Source organism: Notolepis coatsorum (genome assembly GCF_963971535.1).
Source record: "Notolepis coatsorum genome assembly, chromosome: 9".
Lineage (NCBI taxonomy): Eukaryota > Metazoa > Chordata > Actinopteri > Aulopiformes > Paralepididae > Notolepis > Notolepis coatsorum.
Genome location: NC_140173.1, coordinates 122,975,156 through 122,995,704, shown reverse-complemented (window position 1 = coordinate 122,995,704; position 20,549 = coordinate 122,975,156). Strand labels below are relative to the sequence as shown.

Sequence of the window (20,549 nt, the reverse complement as noted above, 5' to 3'; positions counted from 1 at the left end):
GTAAGATCAATATTATATGGCACAATACAATATAGCTTTTTCTACTTTCTCCGGTGTTTGATCAGACCTCACTGGATTATCAAACCCTTGGGTAGCTTAAGATGAACAGTTCCCTGATGCCACTGGTTTTATGGAATCAAACCCTCTAGGGTTTAAACAGTGTGGTGAACCAACCATTCATAATTCTGAAGACATAGGTGGCGATCTCCTGTATGTTGTAATTGACTGCGCCTCCTCCTGATGCCCCCGGTATGCCCGGTGTCCCCGGTGGTCCTGGTGGTCCTTGTACACCTGTCACATATCGTCTCACGTCGTCCCCTGAAGACAGATACCAAAGTGAAAGACAACTTTTATCTCAGCCCATATGGCTTGGTTATGCACCCTGAATAATACAAAGGATAATAAACCTACAACAATAGTTTGAGCTTCCACATCGGACGGCCTGACGACGGGCCGTCACGCACGTCGTAGCACTCGTCTTCCGGCTCCGGGCTGTGCTTTTGCCGATCAACCAATACTGTTGAAAAGTTTAATTTGCCGCCTTTCGATCATCACCCTACTCTACCTATTGCGTGCTTCCAGTCTCGAGTTACAAGACGAAACATCCGACGAGCGTCATTTGACAAGTCATTCGGACAAGTGATCACGTCCGGTTTGGCTGGGTCCTGAACGGACCAGTCACCTCTGATGGCGAAAATGATTGACCACCTTTGTAGCCAATGAGATTCTGGAGCCAGAGCTGTCCCACGCGAGGGTTGATTGAAACGAGAAAGACAAAGAAGAAGCCAGGGAAGTTCTTTGTTTTGACTAGCGCCTTGGCAGCGGACGGCCATTTTGGATAATCATGCCGAATTAACACTGGTACACACATTATAAAAACCTTTCTAAAACACAAGTTTTCTGTGGGATTGTTATCAACTTTGGACCTGTACTAGATAAAACTTCAGGCTATGTAACCGTTATGTTTTCCAGCTCCTACCTCTCAGCTGGAAATCAAAAACAGGCATCTGGCAACAAGTAAACAGAAATGTGAGTAAGCAAAACATTTACTTCAGTGTGTTCAAACCTCTGTAACTCTATTTCATTATCACCCAGTGATTCTTCTTTGTTGTGGAAGAAAGTTCATGTTTCCTTTCAAAAGAGACCAGACTCATGCATGTGCTATAAGTATAAAGTATAATAAATCACAAATTACTTTGATTATGCAATCGTCAGGCGTGTTATGCAAAACTAGCCCCATTTTTGCCCGATGCTTAAGTAGTTAACTCTTTCAGTGCCACTCACGAGATTTCTCAGGTTTTTTTATAGGTGGTTGCGTGCCACTCACGAGATTTCTCGGAATTATTAATTTTTTTTTTTTTTTGCGATCTGAAAAATGATTGCATCACCCGAGCCTACCCGACTATAGCCGAGCTGCGCCGGTGATCACTGTGGAAAAAAGCGCCCCCTGTCGTCTCCCAGATGACATAAGTGATTTTGGAATGGACTCAATGAAAATGAATGGGGAAAAAAATCCGGTACTCCACATTTTCCAGTTCACTGATCCAGCCGGGGTTACCACAGTTCATTCTGGAGCCTCAGATCCCCGCGGATCATGGAGATCTACTGTGTCGCGTTGGATCCATACACGTATCGATTTTTTCGAATGGTGATCAGGAATTGGAATATACCAGTTGGATACCATCTGATGTCAGGTAAGGACTCTATGTTATCAGTGGTAGGACAATCGGAGTAAGTTTGATGAAGTTATAAGCTGTTTTGTGAAATGTCTTCTTTCGGTTTCACTGTAAAAGTCTGTGAGGAAATCAACGGAGCGATTATCAGTGCGCGGCCGTAATGTGCTTGCGTGCACGTATAATATTGATCATCTAGCGTTTATTTGAAAACGATTCATAAAAAGGCAGACGAATATCAACGTTGTGGAATATTCCACTAAAAGACGATTTTCATAGAATGCTCCAGAATGAGCTGTTTTTTATATCAAAACGGGGGCTTTTCTAACTGCTCTGAAACGGAAACGACGCGATAAAAAAACAATCTGTCTTCACAGCACTGACTGGAAAATAGTCTTTGATAATGCGATGGGCAGATTAGACACATAGCCATAATTTAAAACATAGATTAGGCGATATTAACGTTAACATTGGCGCCGATGGTGGCATACAAGCGGTAAAACGGAAAACCAGGCGTGGCACTGAAAGAGTTAAGGGCCCAATCAGTAGGGTTGGGTACCGAACTCAGTACTTTGGGTACCCACCGAATTACATCGGTACTACAGAGTACCGTTTCACGCTAGATCAATTTGGTACATATAGCATGGTTTGAAAAAAAATAAGGGAAAAACGTGTGTGGTGTGGTACAACAATAAATAACAAAAATGTCTAAATAAATAATGTTCAAATCGGACTTCTTTACAACTGAAATTACAATATAACGGTACCCGTATCGGTTCAAATGTGAATGGTACCCAACCCTACCAATCAGTGATCCAAATGTAAACAAATTAGCAACCTCAACACCAAAAGTAAGAAATAAGAATGTTTTCATTCTCTAGATGATTGACTGAGCTCTTGATACAAGGACTAACAGGTACATTTGTTTTTAAATTATGTGTATTTTGTGGCTATAAAAGGTTTGTTTACATTGGTACACACAGGAGTAAAAGAGATCTATATTCACGATTTACAATGGGTTAGGAAAGTTCCAAATAGCCTATTTTCCGCCTAAAGATCAAACTCTTGTTGATTGCATGTGAATACGTGTATGTGAATTGATATGGTCAAACTAATTCAAGGATTGGGGCTTTAAATCCCTTTCCTTGCACTAACAGTCAAATGTGTTGTCCCAGAACTGATTTTGTGGAGGTGAAGCACAGCAAAGAAGGAACAGTTGACAGTAGGGGAGAACGAGATGGTTGTCACACCTTTTACTCTAGTGTCTGCCTTTTCCAGCTGGGGTGGAGTACGGGATGTACTAGGCTTGGCAGGTGGTCTAGGCTGGGATGTACTAGGCTTGGCAGGTGGTCTAGGCTGGGATGTACTAGGCTTGGCAGATGGTCTAGGCTGGGATGTACTAGGCTTGGTAGGTAGTCTAGGCTGGGATGTACTAGGCTTGGTAGGTGGGCTGGGGTGCACTGGGCTCTGCTCGGTCTGTCCTCAGCTCATCCATCACCTCCAAGAAGAAACAGTCCATTAAAGCACTGTCATGTGCTTGTCACATGTGACAACCAACCCCAAAGAAAATCTGACGACCAACCCCAACTGGAATGTCTTGCTAGTATCAAGGCTAACAACCATCTAAAAATGTGTTAGTTAGCCAACAACAATCAAAAGTATAGCTTCCCCTTCACACTTTTTAAGGGTAACAATTGTTTCATTATAAACCAATTGTGTAAAAGCCTAGAAGAAAAATACCGAGGAGCTGAATATTTACAATTCCACGTGAAAAACACAAAATGTCCTCTCACCTAAAGTTCAGCTGTCTTACTCCAAAGAAGACTACTAGCTCTGATCCCAATTCTGGACATTTCCATACCAAAATATGGGAGAAAGCACCTTTTGGTAGCGAAATATAATGAATGTGACAACCTACCCGTGTGACAACCATCCCTGTTCTCTCCTAATGTGCAGTACTGCCACTTTATTATTTAATTAAATTTAATTAAATTTTATTAAATTTTATTAAATTTTATTAAATTTTATTAAATTTTATTAAATTTTATTAAATTTTATTTAATTTAATTAAATTTTATTTTATTTTATTCTCTTTTTTTCCTTCCCCTCCCCGGTCCCCCATGCTGCTGTGATGGCTGAATTCCCCCAAGGGGATTAATAAAGGAACACTTGTGCTGTAGACCTACTCTGTAACATGGCGACGAGGGCGTTGACGGTCAGAGATCCAGAACTAGAGCCAGGGGTGCCAGGGGTGCCAGGGTGGCCCGGTGGTCCAGGTTGACCCTGTGCACCACCACTGAAACCTGAGCCTGAACCTGAAACAACAAACAATACTGAAAATGTGCTGCTTATTCTACTACAGTATTATTATACTATTACTATTATTAATACCCCGATTATGAGTACTTCACACACTATCATTTGGAAATGGAAATGGCAAGAAGTGGCTTACGCTGTAGGTAAGCGATGACACGAGCAGATATATCCTCCATAGAGCCAGAGAAGGAGCCAGGGATTCCTGGAGGGCCAGGTAGGCCTGGGGGGCCAGGAAGACTAGATAGTGTATTTCTACCTGCAGGGGAAAAAATAGCACAAAAACAAGCGCAAAGCAGTTCAGTCCCAATGGCGTAAAAGGCAACGTCTACTGTCAGGGCAAGAGAGCAAGAACCCCCAATCCACCTATCACAATCTCTGAGCAAGTGAGTGAGTGAGTGAGTGAGTGAGTGAGTGAGTGAGTGAGTGAGTGAGTGAGTGAGTGAGTGAGTGAGTGAGTGAGTGAGTGAGTGAGTGAGTGAGTGAGTGAGTGAGTGAGTGAGTGAGTGAGTGAGTGAGTGAGTGAGTGAGTTACCTGCATTTGCAACTGCTAGCACAAAGTTTTCATTCATAATTAGAATAATATTTATTCATAATTATTATCATTATTCTTATTTATTTATTTGTATATGTTCATATAGTCTGCTGCCACTCTGAATGGCAGAGTTCCATGAAGCTGCCGTGACATCAGGTGGGTCATGTGAGGATTCCACAGTGCAACGCAGTCAGCTGTAATGTGGATGTCTTCTAGCCATTACTCTCCTGTAATACCATGTCTCAATAGTTTGAACATGGGCCACATGTATTCAAGCATTTCGAGGGGGGAAACATATAAATTGTGCATCGAGCAGCTAAAAGCCGGCTGAAGTTTATCAGCTTTATGTTGTGACCTGGGCCCTGTTCCTCGTACCTGGCTAACTGAGTTAGCCGGATAATTTTCAGGATAACTTGACTTAAACTAGACCTTTCGGTTCCCCGACATGCGATTTTCTAAATCACTATGGCAACAGATCAAAAAGTTTGAACCTGGTCGAGGGCAGGGTTTAGTTTAGTTTAGCTGGATAACCTGCATGGCCACGCCCTCGCAAAGAAATGCCAGCTCCCTTCGTGAAATAATTCTCACAGTCTAGATCCCATTATTATACCATTCTGAATTATGTTTTTGTGCTTCGTTTTTCTAGAGGGGGCTTTTGAAATGTAAAATAATATACCTAAAATGCTGATAATAAATTTACTTTGTTCTAAATAATGCACGTCATATATACGGCGCTCGCGAGGTACGATATACACACTGTGGTTATTTTAATAACGTTGGAGCATTGCAAATGTGAATCCCGCAGGGATGTTTTTAATGAATGAAACCTATCGGGCGTTTGGCTCTGATTAGTTTCATATTCTCGGCTGTGGATGCATTTGCGCCCGGATTGTGTTTCATTCAAGCATAAATTGAAGCATCTTCATGCGTGGATTGTGGATATGAATTACGACAAATCTGTATTATGTGGATTGTTGACTGTTGTATCACTGTCACTCACACTATATTGTGATATTGTAACTGGGATTAAAATGTTTGAGGAGATGCGCTGTTTGATTTGATGACGTGGACGTGACTTGAGAAAATGAATGAGCAATTGCAAGCCTTTGACGTTTTGATGAATGAATTTGAGAAAATGCATTTATCTGTTCAAGCACTGTTAGTGTTATCTGATGATGAACAAGAAGGTGATTAACATGACTGGTGTCACTGGTATAAACCAAAGGTTAATCAATTCAATGCATCATGTGTGGATGATGTCCGAAACAGATTAAAACCTGATTAATAGTGAAACTGTATAGCCTCCCTCCAAGCCTCTCTGACACGTTATTTCGGGGGTCGCACCTTGAAAACTTTGGGAACCATGTATTTCTATAGTACATGATACCTAAGCACATACAGTACAGATATCCTCATAAGTATCTATTAATTTGTATCAATTAGATACTCTTTGGGCTTGTTTTTGTCTACTTATTCTGAAAGAGTTTAACTAATTATTTTCGCTAGCAAGATCTCATTCGATTATTCATTCCATTAAGCCTACTGCCAGCAGGCACATTTAAAGAAATATAATCTGATTGATTGGGGTACTGAGGGATTTAAAATTAGCCTATAGATCAGGGATCGGCAATAGGCGGCCCGCGGGCCGAAATGGGCCCGCCAGCAATAATTTCTGTCCCGTCAGGTTATTTTGAGAATATGATGTTTATTTTACGCGCAGGAAATATTCACTCGTTGTGACGCCAGAGTGTCTTTGTGAAGCTGTATCTATCTATTCATCATATCTATGGCTGTCACTATAGCCAATTGAAATGCTAGAAATGGTCACGTGGACTGGGAGAACCAATGGAATTTCACTTTCACGTCCGCGTTTGGGATGCCGTCATGCGAGCGAACGTTTGCAAAAACAAAACAAACATCTTTGAATAACTTCTTTGCAACGGGGAAATACCAACTGATGAGCCAGAAGAGGAGCCTACGACCTATAAAGCTTCTTTTAATAAACAGGAGAATACTTAAAATACGGGTTTATCGCAACAGGTAACTCTCGCAATAAGCAACCGGTGACTCTCGCGTGTTGACATGGCAACACGAGGCAATGAAGCAAGCAACTGTGTTCAAGTTGGGTGGACATTGGGTGGGCATTCAACGCGAGTGGACATGTGACATGTTTCAAACATTAGCATGGATTTTGGAGGACCGAAGCAGAAACAATAATAAGTCCAGGCCAGGGCTGCCTGCATTATGGTGAGTGTTGTGTTTTAATAATAATAATACATTCGATGACCCGCCGTGGTGCTTCAAATCAAATGCACCCTACTGATCTCGATTTATAATGCGAGCACCTGCATTAAAATCAAATGACTGATCTGTTCATGTGTTATGCACTGTGTGAGAGGCACTTTATAATAGAAAAAAGACAGTGCAAACATGTATATGTCGTTTTTTTTACAGAGTTAAAAATGTTTCGCTATCATTGGCCCGCCACACAATGGCTTGGGGAAAATTTGGCCCGTGGGCAAACCTAATTGCAGACCCCTGCTATAGATTATGCATCTAATTTATCGGCGAGGCTATTGAGCCGTACTGTATTGTACCCATTCTGCAATCTGTTAATAAAGTGTTCAATCAATCAATGCCGTTAGAAAATCTGGATTTCTGCGCTCAACACCTGCTGTCTTTTCAGGTGAGGCGGCCGCGCGCAATTATCCTGAGTATCAAGTCTGGTTCGAATTAACGAGACTGAATCAGCGTTCGAGGAACAGGGAAAGCCCGGATTCAAACATCGGGTTAATTGAATCTGGATAATGGGACTTTTGATCGACTTAGTTGAACCAGGGCACTGGTCAAGCAGATTGGAGTACATGCTATAAATGACTCACTGAGATAGTCTGTGATGTACAGGTGCATCTCGCCTGAAGAGAAAGAGCCTGGGTGTCCTGGAGGGCCAGCAGGACCGGGGGGACCAGGGGGTCCTGTGGTGGCCGAGACAGAGCCTGATGGAAAATAAGAAAATAACGATGCTGAATAAAATATAAAGGTTTTTCAACTTCATGAGGTGATGTGAAAAAAAAATATTCTCCACTCTCCATTCTTATTCACTCACTATATGACATGATTAGAGCATGCCTTGAATAGTGTACTCTTATAATATTAGTAGCATGGGCGAAAATGGCATTCTATTAGAGTTTACAATACCTCTTGAAGAGCCAGGAAGGCCAGGAGCACCATTGTTCCCTTTGAGAAAAAAATGTAAATGTCAATCTAAATATACACATGATACTCTCACTGCCTGATCTTCTACCCTGCTCTTTAGAGATTAAAGTACACCCCCACAATAATGTATGGCATGGCGGTGTATTTCTGTAGAAAATAGTTCCTGCATGAAACTGCTCACAACAAGTTCTCTGGATTATCTTCAGGGTCATGATTTCTGGAAAGAGTTTTTCAAATGTATTTTTTGGCACTTTGAGCACCACAAACTGATTAATTCAGCTCCATTGTATTGGAGTGACATCTCTACAGCAAATACAGTATCTCCAAAACTAGTCAAATCACACCAAAATAATCTGGATGGATAGATAGCACTCTGGGTAAGAGGGAAAATATGTGTTGTTGTTGTTGTTGTTGTTGTTGTTTTTTTTGGGTGAACTGCCCCTTTAAGAAACATGAAGCCAGGGATGTGCCTGTGTAGAAGACATGTGTCAGGAAAGGCATGAAGACCAGTGTAGGTACAGGATATAATTGGCTAGCAGATCAGGTCCGGGGTCGTAGATGAGTAATAATGACACACTTATATGTGATTTGAATGCGCATGCGTGCGATATCATCAAAACGCCAAACGTTTACACACTGTAGATGTATGTGACATATGGTAATGACTGTACCAAAGAGCATTGGCTGTACGTGGCTCCATGGCGATAGCATAGATTCTGTAGCTAGTTTAAGCTTTGACTTTCTGTGGAGAAGTTTTGCGTTCAAAATTTGAGTAAAATTTACTCTGCAAAATGTACTGTGTACTTGCGCCTGTGAACCCTTGTGCTAGTTTAACACAAACTCTAGTGATGAAGACAACAGTGTTTATTTCTCATATAACGCAAATTCCATTTGTTCTACCAAATCTTCAACTCAGCTAGTTCAGTCACTTAATCATCATTATTGGCGTGTGTCATTATTACTCATCTAGGACCCCGAACCTGATCTGCCAGCCAACTATATCCTGTAGCTACACTGGGAAGTGACATATTGTATATATTGTAGACATGTTGCTATAGGAGAGAGAAAACACAGTAAATGATTCATGAACATAATAATATTATGACTTATTTGTGTACTAAACAATGATGCATTAGCTACTCTGGAAATAACATTTGTCTCCAGAAGCGCATCAGTGGAACATGTTTTCAGGTTTACCTTTGCGTCCCTCTGGTCCTGGAGGCCCTGGTGGACCTGCTGGTCCGGGCTGTCCCGGACTAACACCACTAACACCATAAGATGAAACTGTAGGGGAGAAAAGGGTATGTCTATATAATAGCAGCAATACACATTATTGACTGTGATTATGTCTTGATAATCCAAAGATGATAATGATATGGGTAAATACAAGGTGCTTGCACCAGCATCATAGGCTTATTTTAGTTTAGTTTATTTAGCACATTATTAAAAAAAACAGTACTAGGAGGGAACGAAGCCCAAAGGGCTTGTACAAAGTTCCACTCCCATCCCATCAATGTCCATAATGATATATGAATGAAATACATGTCAACATGGTCTAGAAAATAAACTCAAAACAAGATCAGAGATATAAGGCAAACACTATAGCGAAAAAATTGAAAATAGACATGGATAGATGTCATGTTCAAAACACAGCAACAAGAGCCAATAATAATAATTCTTTAAAAAAAAATTTAAGGTACAAGAAGGCAAAGGAGAGGAGAATAACCAAGTATATAATGACGAAGAAGAACAAAATAAGCAGCCATATATGTAACATTGATGCACAGGAGTAACTTAATATGTTGATAATTTATGATGAAATTAAATGAGATTTGTAATTGTTTTTTAAATATAGATAAGGAGGTTGTTGACCTCAATGATGAACTTAAGAGTGTTCCAGAGTTTAGGACCTCTAAAGCTAATGTTGTATTGATGGCTAGATGTCCGACAGAAAGGTAAGTGGAGTTTATTACTATGGTTTGTTGGATATGAGTGAATTTCTGATGAAAAAATTAAGAAACTATTAGGTGTACACTTAATCACAATAAAGAATGCCCTCTGGATATTATGGCGTTCTATGTGTTCTGTCTGACAGCTACAGTAGTTATATCTTTAGCTAATCAGATGGCTTGGTTATAGCAACCTGTTGTATAATGTATGTTACAGTAGGTCCTGGTCACATCTTCAGTCTTTGAGACTAGTGTGACAATGATTGCAAAGATTCCTTGAGGATTCCTGGTTATGATCCCTAAGATCCATTTTAGTGACACTATGGTGGCAAAAATACCACAGGACAGGTGAGGCAGGGCCCTATTCCCCGTACCTGGTTCAACTAAGTCGATCAAGAGTCCCATTATCCAGATTCAGTTAACCCGATGTTTGAAGCCGGGATTTTCCTGTTCCTATAAGGTGGATTCAGTCTCGTTAACTCGAACCAGACTTGAGACCCAGGATAAGTGCGCGCGGCCGCTTCAGTTGAAAAGCCAGCACGTATCGATAGCAGAGATCCTGATCTTCTAACGGCATTGATTGATTAATTGATTTAAAACTTTATTAACAGATTGCAGTACGGCTCAATCGCCTCGCCGACAAGTTAAATGCGTTATCTATAGGCTAATTTTAAGTCCCTCATTACCTCAATCAATCAGATTATATTTCTTTAAACTTGCCTGCTGGCAGTAGGTTTATGGATTGAATAATCAAATGAGATCTTGCTAGCGAAAATAATTTGTTAAACTGTTATACAGAATAAGGATACGGCTCTCTTACCCATTGATTGATGTACAGTATGGTGGATCTTTTTCTTATGTGCACTGTGGTGTAACGGTTTCTGCTTTTGACTTTCACGCAGACGTTCAGGGTTCGAATCCTAGTCTTTTCCTTCTTTTTGCAATGTAGGAATAATTCAATTTGGTGCACGTTGAGAGCTATATAAAGAATGACATCCTCAATGCATGTAGATTTATAATATTTTAACTTAAAACTAGGCTACTTTTGCGTATAATCATTAATATTATATTCCAAAAAATTATATTGGAAACGCAGGGTTTCGAACACCGGTCGCCCGGTTGACAGGATTGAGCACTACCGCTGCGCCACTGTGCCAGACGGGATAAATTCATTGTTTATACATTAATAGACGAGAGACCCGTGTTTAGAATATCTTTTCTTTTGAATGAAGTTTTATCTCTTTATTCTCAAATGCATTAATGTGACGTCAACGGCTCATTCAATTTCTCAAATCCGTCAAACAGCGCATCTCATCAGACATTTTAATCCCAGTTACAATATCACACAAAAACCACAATCCCCGCATAGACACTTCAATTTTATGCTTGAATGAAACACAATCCCGGGCGCTCCGTTAAGCAAATCTACAGCGGAGAATATATGAGACTAATCAGAGCCAAACGGGATTCACATTTGCAATGCGCCGTTATTAAAATAAGCACATGCAGCGTGTATCGCGACTCCGAGCGCCGTATATGACGTGCATTATTTTATTTAGGACAAAGTAAATCTATAGGCTCAATATGATTTATTATCAGCATTTAGTTCTATTATTATACATTTCAAAAGCCCCCTCTAGGAAAACGAAGCACAGAAACGTAATTCAGAATGGTATAATGCAGATCCTAGACTGTGAGAATCATTTCAGGAAGCGAGCTGTCATTTCTTTGCGGGGGCGTGGCCATGGTTCATCCGGCTAACTGAAGTTAACCCTGCTCCCGACCAGGCTCAAACTTTTTGATCTGTTGTCATGGTGATTTGGACAATCGCGCGTCGAGGAATGGGAAGGTCCGGCTTAAGTCAGACTTGACTGGAAATTATCCGGCTAACTCAGTTATCCAGGTACGGGGAACGGGGCCCAGGTGTTTTAAGAGTTGATACAGGTGATTTAGACATAGAGACAAGACAGTTGGTTCTGACTTAGAGACAGGGGCTTCGGAGACAGGTGATTTTACTTAATATGGGTGATTTAGACTTAGGGACAGGCCATTTGTATTTATAGGCAGCTGATTTGGACTGAAATCCATGTGATTTGGATGGGAATACATGTGATTCTGACTTAGGGACAGGTGATTCTGACTTGGAGACCGGTGATTTAGACTTACAGTAGTGACAGGGGATTTAGACAAAGATACTGTTGATTTAAACTTGGAGCCAGGTTATTTTGACTTAGAGCCCGCTGATTTAAACTTAAATGCAGGTGATTTCGACTTAGAGACAATGATTTCGACTTGCAACAGTGATTAAGACTTGAGACAGTTGAAGGATGTCGAGGGTTTTCAAAGTGTATAGAATGTATAATGCATGGCTATAGCCATCTCAGAAGGAAGACAACAGACGTGAGGGAGGAGGCGGTCAGAGAGAGAGAGTCAGAGTACAGCAAGAATGGGGCCTGTGTGCTCCAAGGTCATTCGTTATCTTGATAAGAAAGTGCAGACAGACAGAGGAACGGACGTTTAGTGTGTGGAAGGTGAAGAGCAGTTGCCATGACAGCGTGTCACATAGCAACAAGAAGAGGGGCCGGGCCTGTCATTGCTATGCCGAGATGACAATGATGATGATGATGATGAATATTATAAATGTGAGTTTTCTTCCATGTGTGAGTTAGAACAGGACACAGCGTGATACGAGCAGACAGGGAGGCTAGCTTCAGCTAACAAAGAAGGGTTTTGGCTAACGACAAGGCCTCAACCACCATTGGACTAACAGCAGAAGACGATAGAATAATGAATTTAGTGTTCCATCAAAGACTTTTCAAGGACAATATGAAATGGGTAACATCTGAGGCTTTTGTTTATGTAATAAACAACGATTCCAAGAAAGGTACTACGCTGTCCAGTGTCGAATTCTTAGGTTTACAGATTGCATTAAAGGGAAATGACAAAGATTGTACAGCCAGTATGAGAAGACGTCAAAGAAATAAACACAAAGCAGAACCCACACAAGTCAACAGATGAAGAGGTGATACTGGCTGATTGATCCAAATCTAACACAGTGATTTAGACTTGAGACAGTGATTTAGACATAGATACAGTGATTTAGACTTGAGAGAGTGATTTAGACTTGAGACAGTGATTTAGAGTTAGAGACAGTGCTTTAGACTTGAGACTGTGATTTACACTTGATACAGTGATTTAGACTTGGGACAGTGATTTAGACTTGACTGATTTAGACTTGAGACATGATTTAGATTGAGACAGTGATTTAGACGTAGATACAGTGATTTAGACTTGAGAGAGTGATTTAGAGTTAGAGACGGTGCTTTAGACTTGAGACTGTGATTTAGACGTAGATACAGTGATTTAGACTTGAGAGAGTGATTTAAAGTTAGAGACAGTGCTTTAGACTTGAGACTGTGATTTAGACTTGGGACAGTGATTTATACTTGAGACTGATTTAGACTTGAGAGTCAGTGATTTAGATGTAGATACAGTGATTTAGACTTGAGACAGTGATTTAGACTTGAAACAGTGATTTAGACTTAGAGACAATGATTTAGACTTGAAACAGTGATTTAGACATGAGACAGTGATTTAGACTTGAGACACTGATTTAGACTTAGATACAGTGATTTAGACTTAGAGACAATGATTTAGACTTGGGACTGTGATTTAGACTTGAAACAGTGATTTAGACTTGAAACAGTGATTTAGACTTAGATACAGTGATTTAGACTTGAGACAGGTGAATGATAAGCTCACTTCTCTCAGAGGTTCCTGGTCTTCCTGGGCTGCCTGGCACACCTGTCTGGCCTGTTTCACCTGAGACAGAGACATTATGACAATTCATGACCATCTGTGTTGGAATACTGTTCACAACAGCTTGGACATGGTGAAGAAAATTGTAACGCAACCAATACTATTCAGGCAAATAATATAATTTAGACAGATATTCCATACAGCAATAAGCTATTAGCAATTACCTTGGTAACCTCTTGGTCCAGGAGAACCTAAAAATACAATAATTGAGTTAATCATTAATTATTAAAGGGTAGTGTTTTTCCACAAGGCAGCAGAAGTCAGACGTTTACAGCATCAGGTCACCTGCTGATCCTTTCTGCCCGGTGGGTCCTGGGGGTCCTGGTGTTCCAGCACCGTAGTGTGTTCCTAAAGTAAAGACAATGACAGAAGATGCATTACCACAATGCTTCAGTGTGGTTAAGTAATACTAGCTGTTGATCATATGTAACCCATTTCTACACGGAGTACGAGCAGAGGTTTCTGAGCACGTACCAGAGCTGGATGCATGGCCTCCAGGTTCTCCTTTCTCGCCTCTAGGTCCTGGTCTTCCATATCCTAAGAAACAGAAATGCCAGTGAAACTTTGATATGAAGGACCTGTGTGCAATACAAATGACCATATTGTAAATAAAAAAAAATTAGTATAGTAAACATCATTATTCAACATGGATGATCTTCTCAGAGACATACCTGGTTCACCAGGAGGCCCTGGAAGTCCTGGTCTTGTATCTCCTGAAGGGTTTAAAAGAAAATTTCAATACAGCTCTAGTCAGCTCTCTTATCCTGTTAAGCTGTAGCCCTATTTCGCCTAAAGTTAAATGCCTAAGTAAATGGAAGATTGCTCCACTTCTGCAAGGTCAATTTGCATGTTCTTGGTATCTAGGAACATCTAGGGACCTGGGGGTATGTATTTCCAGTGTCAGAAATATTGTGTCTGTTACTAGGCTTGAGTAAATTGTAGTGAAGAAAAGGAGAATATAAATTATGATTTATTTTTGCATCTGTGCCGGTGAATAACACCATGTTACAATTGTGCCGTAACCGAGGTCGCTCACTGAGCTCATTCACCACCTTATTGAGATCAAGTGTAAAAAAAATCTAAGCAAATGAATAAAGGGAAGATGATTAAACAGAAGGATTTGTAGATACAGTAAATGATAATCAATTTATTTGATTATGAATTCATATTTGACCTTGAACTTGACCTTGACCTTATTATGGCCAAATCATACATCTATGGATAGGGAAAATGCTCCTCTTTCCAATGGCAGGGTTGAATCTGGATTTAGTAATTTCCTTGCGGTTTTACGATAATTAGCATTCTTCCGATAAATTCGTATTTCCGATAAATCGTATATAAAACATCGGTAAAAATGAAAATATACACTTTGACTACTGTTTTTGATAGGGTTATGGTCTTTACTCTTGGCTACAAAAAATTAAATAAAAAAAACATTAACCTCTTAACATCCAAGGGCCCACATGTGGACGATTCGCAATGCCACTTTGCCGACCTCTAATGGCTCGGGTGTGCATTTATTTTAATACAATATATAGATAAAATTAAGGCCCTATTTGTTGCCTGTCGATTGCCCTTTCAGGTGACAAAATCCGTTCAGCGATTCTCGAGTTACATGCCGATATGTGAGGTGTGCCCCAAAGTATGCAAAAGTACACATTACCACCCCCGACTCCCGGGGCTCTAGCTCCGATCTCGAATTTGCACAGGGTTGTAGCCAATGAGTGTGGCTTTCCAATGATACCCCATGATATGATAATTGGGGATTTATAACGTCTCTATTGATCGATTTATGATAAAGAATAGGGGGACCTTAAGGCTTAAGTATGTCCTCTAGTAGTGAATTCTTTTATTTTTTATTTAACCTATTTTTAACCAGGCAGGTCAGTTAAGAACACATTCTTATTTTCAATGACAGCCTGACGAGAGGACAAAAACTACTTTTTTTTAAAGAGACAGATGGTACTGTACATACATTACAGAGGTAAGGGAAATAATTAAAACACGTCAAACAACCAAATACAATTACAAAGGGGCATACATGAAGCAGAACAGTCAAATGACAGTTAAAAGGCTGGGTGACAGTTGCAGGTGTCGTGTGTGTAAACAACTCTGCGATAGAGTTCTTAAAAGTAGTAAGGGGGATCAATTTGTCCATTTTCAAAGTATTTTGCATCTCGTTCCAACTGCTGGGAGCAGCAAGTTGGAAGGAGGATTGACAGAAGGAAGTGTTAACACAGGGAACATCTAGCGAGTTATGGTGAGCAGCTCTGGTGTTATAGGGAGTAGATGACAATTTTAACAAGTGTATCAAATAAGGAGGGGTCAGACCAAGGACGTTTTTGTAAATGAGTGTAAGCCAATGAATTTCTCCAATTTACAGGTGCATTTACATGCTTGCATGCATGTAAATTACATCGCCATAATCAAACAATGGGAGAATGGATATTTGGACTAGGGAGCATTTAGCAGAGTGAGTAAAGCAGGAACGATTCCTGTACAAGAAGCCAAGTCTTGCTTTTACCTTTGATTGAAGATGTAACACATGCTGAGAAAAAGAAAGTGTATTATCTAACCAGATACCCATGTATTTATAAGAGGTGACTATATCCAGAACTGAGCCATTAGTAGTTGTGATATTTCTAGTAGGGACAACAGACCTTTTTCCAAACCACATATGTTTTGTTAAAAACTAGGTTAAGACTAGAGAAGGCAGTCTGTATACTATTGAAGCTGTCTTGAAGAGAGCACAGAACAGCATCAGGAGAAGGTCCAACTGAATACAAAACTATGTCATCTGCATACAAATGAATACTTGAATTTTCTACTATGCTAACAATGTTATTTATGTATAGAGAGAACAATGTGGGGGCAAGAATGGAGCCTTGGAGTACACCTTTAGTGACAGATAAGTGCTGCGACAAGTGGTGTTCTGATTTAACGCATTGGGTTCTACCAGACAAATAGTTGGAGAACCAAGCTAAGGAATGGTAGTTAACACCAATGTTACCAAGTCTGTTTCTGAGAATCGAGTGGCCAATTGTATCAAATGCTTTTGCGAGATCAATAAAGATTGCTGATCGAATCCCGATAGGTGGCATTATCGCCTACCTTTTGAACTGGGCTAGTTACTGTGGGGAAGCGGGTTGCTCACTCACTGCTCTCACTCACTGCTCTCACTCACTCACTCACTAGCCTGCGGACTGTCTATGCAATGGCGAGCGAACTATTGGAGATTATAGGATAAGGTGCGTTTTCACCAGACTACATTGGACTCAGCACTTCTGGTAAATCATAAAAATACTATAGTCAAGCGCGGCTAGGTGGTGTAGTGGGCAAGGCGCTCGCCACCCATGCAGGAGGCGCTGGGTTCGAGCCCAGCTCTCCGCATTGCTATCAGCTTGGCTGGTTGTTCATACTAACACAATTGGCAGTATTAGGGGTAGGAAAGCTGATGGGTGGGGATCGGACGTTGTGGACAGCGACTCCTACAGGTCGGTTGGTGCGCCTGCACAGCAGAATCAGGAAGCGACGGGGGCGGCGTGTCCCTCCCACGCAGACCCCCGCCGCTGAGAGATCGTGCTGTGCAGGTGAAAAGATGCGACGGCTGCTTCCTCGAGTACCGGAGGGGACACGTGATGTAAGGCTTCGTCAGACATTGCAGCCGGCTTGTGGGAGGCATGGCCTAACAGTGTTCGAGACAGGGGAGGGTAGAATTGGATGATACGATATTGGGATGGGAGAAAAATAGAAAATGGGAGAAAAAAGTAGATAAAAAAAATAATATTACTATAGTCAAACCGGCCAAGCATGTAACATCTGTTCACCACTCCGCGGTAGTCGCCGACACTAGAGTTGAGAGCACTCCAGACTAGGGCCAACTAACGTTCGGCAATGTAACAATAACGTTTGGATGTAACAATAACGTTATCTGTTGGGCGCTGCCAGGGCCAACTAACGTTATTTATTGTTCTCACCCAAGACACTTCGGAGCAAGAGTGGACAGGGTTTTGGTGGACCTGCTGACAAAGGTAACGTCTATTTTACCGAACCCCATCATAAAACATGCCTTTGTAATGATCCCAGAAAACGATTCCGCGAAGGTCTACATGTTCAAAAGAATAGCTCTACATTCCGACAGCAATCACTGATACAGAGTGTTTTGCTCAGTAACATGGGTCTCCCAGTCCCTCCACTCTGCAATAAACAACAAATAGATTTTCTGGTATCCCATTCTCACTTATCCAACTCTTCAGCTGCATGGTACAGTTATACCGTAACATATAATATGAGACAGTGTCCAAGAGGTTACCTGTGCGTCCAGTAGGCCCAGGTGGCCCAGGTGGGCCTGGTGGACCTTGGGCTCCAACAGCACCATACTGTCCTAGACGGAAAGACAAGAAACCTGGAGGTCAATAAATGATCACATCCTGCTGCTGAAAACAGTATGTCATTATATCACCAGTCTGTGGATATGGAACGGCAGAGAATTCTGCTCTTCAGCTACTGAATATCCATGCAGTAGAGAATGTTAATTTCAAGACACAGCAACAGGTTTCTTCTGATGCTCATTCAGTAACTCACTCTGTTAGCCATACTGCCCCTAGTGGCGGCTCACAGGAAATGCAATTTGCACCTATGACACTGTGTGTCCTTGTTATATTCATACTGGCTCCGCGTCTCGCTTCGCCTAATGGACTACACTCGTGTGCCTATTGCACTCACTGAAAGATTTTGTCATGCACCTTACATCTATCTAGCCACGCCTACTTCCGGCTAGTATATAACCCCGTGGCATGACTATGCTCCCCCTCCCTCGTTCTTTCATTCTAAATGTTTGGCTCATAAGCATCCCGCAGTTTGGAAGATAGTTAGCTTAGTTCAGTTTAGATTAGTGATGGCAACGCCACCTCCAAAAAAGTCCTTTTCAGGACTCCCCCAGCACTTCCAGCGCTCGGTTTCCACTGCTCGTCATGGGGGTTCCCTGGACCAGCTGTCATAGCAGTCGGGGGAACTCTTACAGCATTCAGTGGAGAGTCTGAGCCACCCGGAGTTTGGTGCGGGTCCCTCTCGCGTGAGGACCATCCCCGGCCCCCGGCGTCGCTGCGGAGTCCAGCCTGGGTAGGCCACCGGCTAGCCCGGGCGAGGTTTCCCTAATAGCAGACGACTTGCGGCTCAAACTCTCCGCTAACGCTCGGCGCTCCCGACCAACAGAAAGCGAGAGCAGTGGATGGTCTGAGGAAGTGGTGTATGCGGGACCGGAGGCCTTCGGTTCCGTGGAATCACTCCTGGACCAGGAGAGAGACCTGTGTGTCTTTGTAGGTGTATATCCACCATTCCTCGCTCGGCGAGTTGGGCCTAACAACCCGACCCCGCAGGATGTGTCCCTGGAGGAAAAAAGACAGCAATCCAAGCTTCGTTTCATCTTCCCCAGGCTGATGGCAGCGGTGGCCGCATCCAATGGCATCCCGCTCCCGGTGCCTCCACCAATGCCTGTCCCCGATGGCATGGTGGGGCACTTCTTCAGGGAGGACCCACATGGCAAGCCAGACATGCTGTGCCCGAGCTTCCCACCCATTGATGCCTATGTCGCCAGGGGCCAGGTGGTGTCGCACATCAAGGGCCTGACTAGGTCACACCTGCCCTTTACGCAGGTAGAGGGCCGGGTCCAGGGTTTGAGGACTGGTGTGCCATGGCTGGATAAGCCGCTGGCATGCCGAAAGGCAAATCGGCTCAGCAGATGGCTGAGTGGGCCGACAAGGCCTACATCGCCACTACCCAGAACCTGTCCACCGCGACAGTTGGCGGCATTCTCATCTACGCTGGTGACAAGCAGAGAGCCATTGGGTCCGGACCACAGCAAGATCCTTGCCCAGGCCACGTGGCTATCCTGCACCTCACGCAGCTGCAGGGCATAGCCTCATACAAGTTGATGGCATTAACAACGTTAATCCACAGGCACCTATGGCTGGAGCAGTCTACTCTGGAGGACCAGAGGAAGCTGCCTCTCCTCCTGGCCCCCCTCTCCGAGGACGGACTGTTTGGCTCGTCCATAGAAGAGGTGTCGGTGGCCTGTAAGGAGATGGAGGAGCAGCGGTTGCTCCTGGGTTGCCACTTCTCCAGGCCGGAGAGCACGGAGCGACCCAACGTGACCATGGCCCGTGGCGCTTCCCACAACACTCCCCACAGCGCTTGTCGCTGCGAGGTGTCACGCAGCACGTCCAGGGATAGGCCCAGCAACGCTCTCCGCAGCGAGGCCACCGCCTCTTCCTACCCTGCTGTTGGATGGGAAGGTATGGTTCCGCCAGCAGCTGCTGTACGACCCCCGACCCGTGGCACCAGGGCTTCTGCTCCTCAGGGCAAACGAGGGCACACATCATGGGGAGGCAAGAGGTGAAGGCTGAGGGACCAGGCTAAACACTTGTGCTCCCCCCCACCCTCCCCTCTGCAATTCTTTTTTTCAAATAAATGTAAGAACGGCATTTTTTGGTTTAACCCTCCAGTCACCCTTCAAAAAACCCACTAACTGTCTCCCTAGTGACCGAAACTGCGATCTCAGTAAAACATATATTTTTCATGTATTGTTCAAATATTTTTCATGAATATCATTATTAACTTCAGTCCTCACCATACATATCTAGGCGTAACCTAGTGTCCACCAGGTGACAGTCAAGCTCTGCTCTTGCTAAGGAATCTGTCAGCCTAGGTCATGGGAGCAACCCTCCTCGGGGAGTGGATGTCTCTTTGGTATGCCTGTGGTCACACAGAATGCTAGAAGTTTCCCCCCGCCTGGTATGCCAGTTATAGTATAAGTGGTATGGCTACGTCAGGTACTCAGGACCCATCCTGGTCGTGTCGGACCGGCTCAGCCTTTTGGTTCCCCGTTCCAATTCAACTCCTAGTGGCTCCGCCAGGGTCTATGCCCATGGTCCAGGAGCCCTCTCTCGGCACACGGAGCGGTGTTTTCGACCACCTGGCCTAGGTTGAATTTGGTTGAATTTGGAATAGTTAGGTATTGACCCCCCCCCCCCTCACGCAAGTGAG

General features: G+C 42.9%; 1 protein-coding gene across 1 annotated transcript in view; it reads right to left on the bottom strand.

Annotated features, from left to right (window-relative positions):
• Positions 1-20,549, bottom strand: part of col17a1b (collagen, type XVII, alpha 1b) — an 83,639-nt gene that overhangs the window by 8,037 nt on the left and 55,053 nt on the right. The window contains exons 37-48 of the mRNA XM_084321707.1: positions 17,818-17,889; positions 14,177-14,218; positions 13,980-14,042; positions 13,791-13,853; positions 13,670-13,696; positions 13,449-13,508; positions 8,935-9,021; positions 7,720-7,758; positions 7,404-7,517; positions 4,126-4,245; positions 3,860-3,988; positions 175-318 (exon numbers count right to left, since the gene is read on the bottom strand). Of these exons, the coding sequence (XP_084177833.1) occupies positions 175-318; positions 3,860-3,988; positions 4,126-4,245; positions 7,404-7,517; positions 7,720-7,758; positions 8,935-9,021; positions 13,449-13,508; positions 13,670-13,696; positions 13,791-13,853; positions 13,980-14,042; positions 14,177-14,218; positions 17,818-17,889 (960 nt within the window). The remainder of the gene's footprint in view (positions 1-174; positions 319-3,859; positions 3,989-4,125; positions 4,246-7,403; positions 7,518-7,719; positions 7,759-8,934; positions 9,022-13,448; positions 13,509-13,669; positions 13,697-13,790; positions 13,854-13,979; positions 14,043-14,176; positions 14,219-17,817; positions 17,890-20,549) is intronic.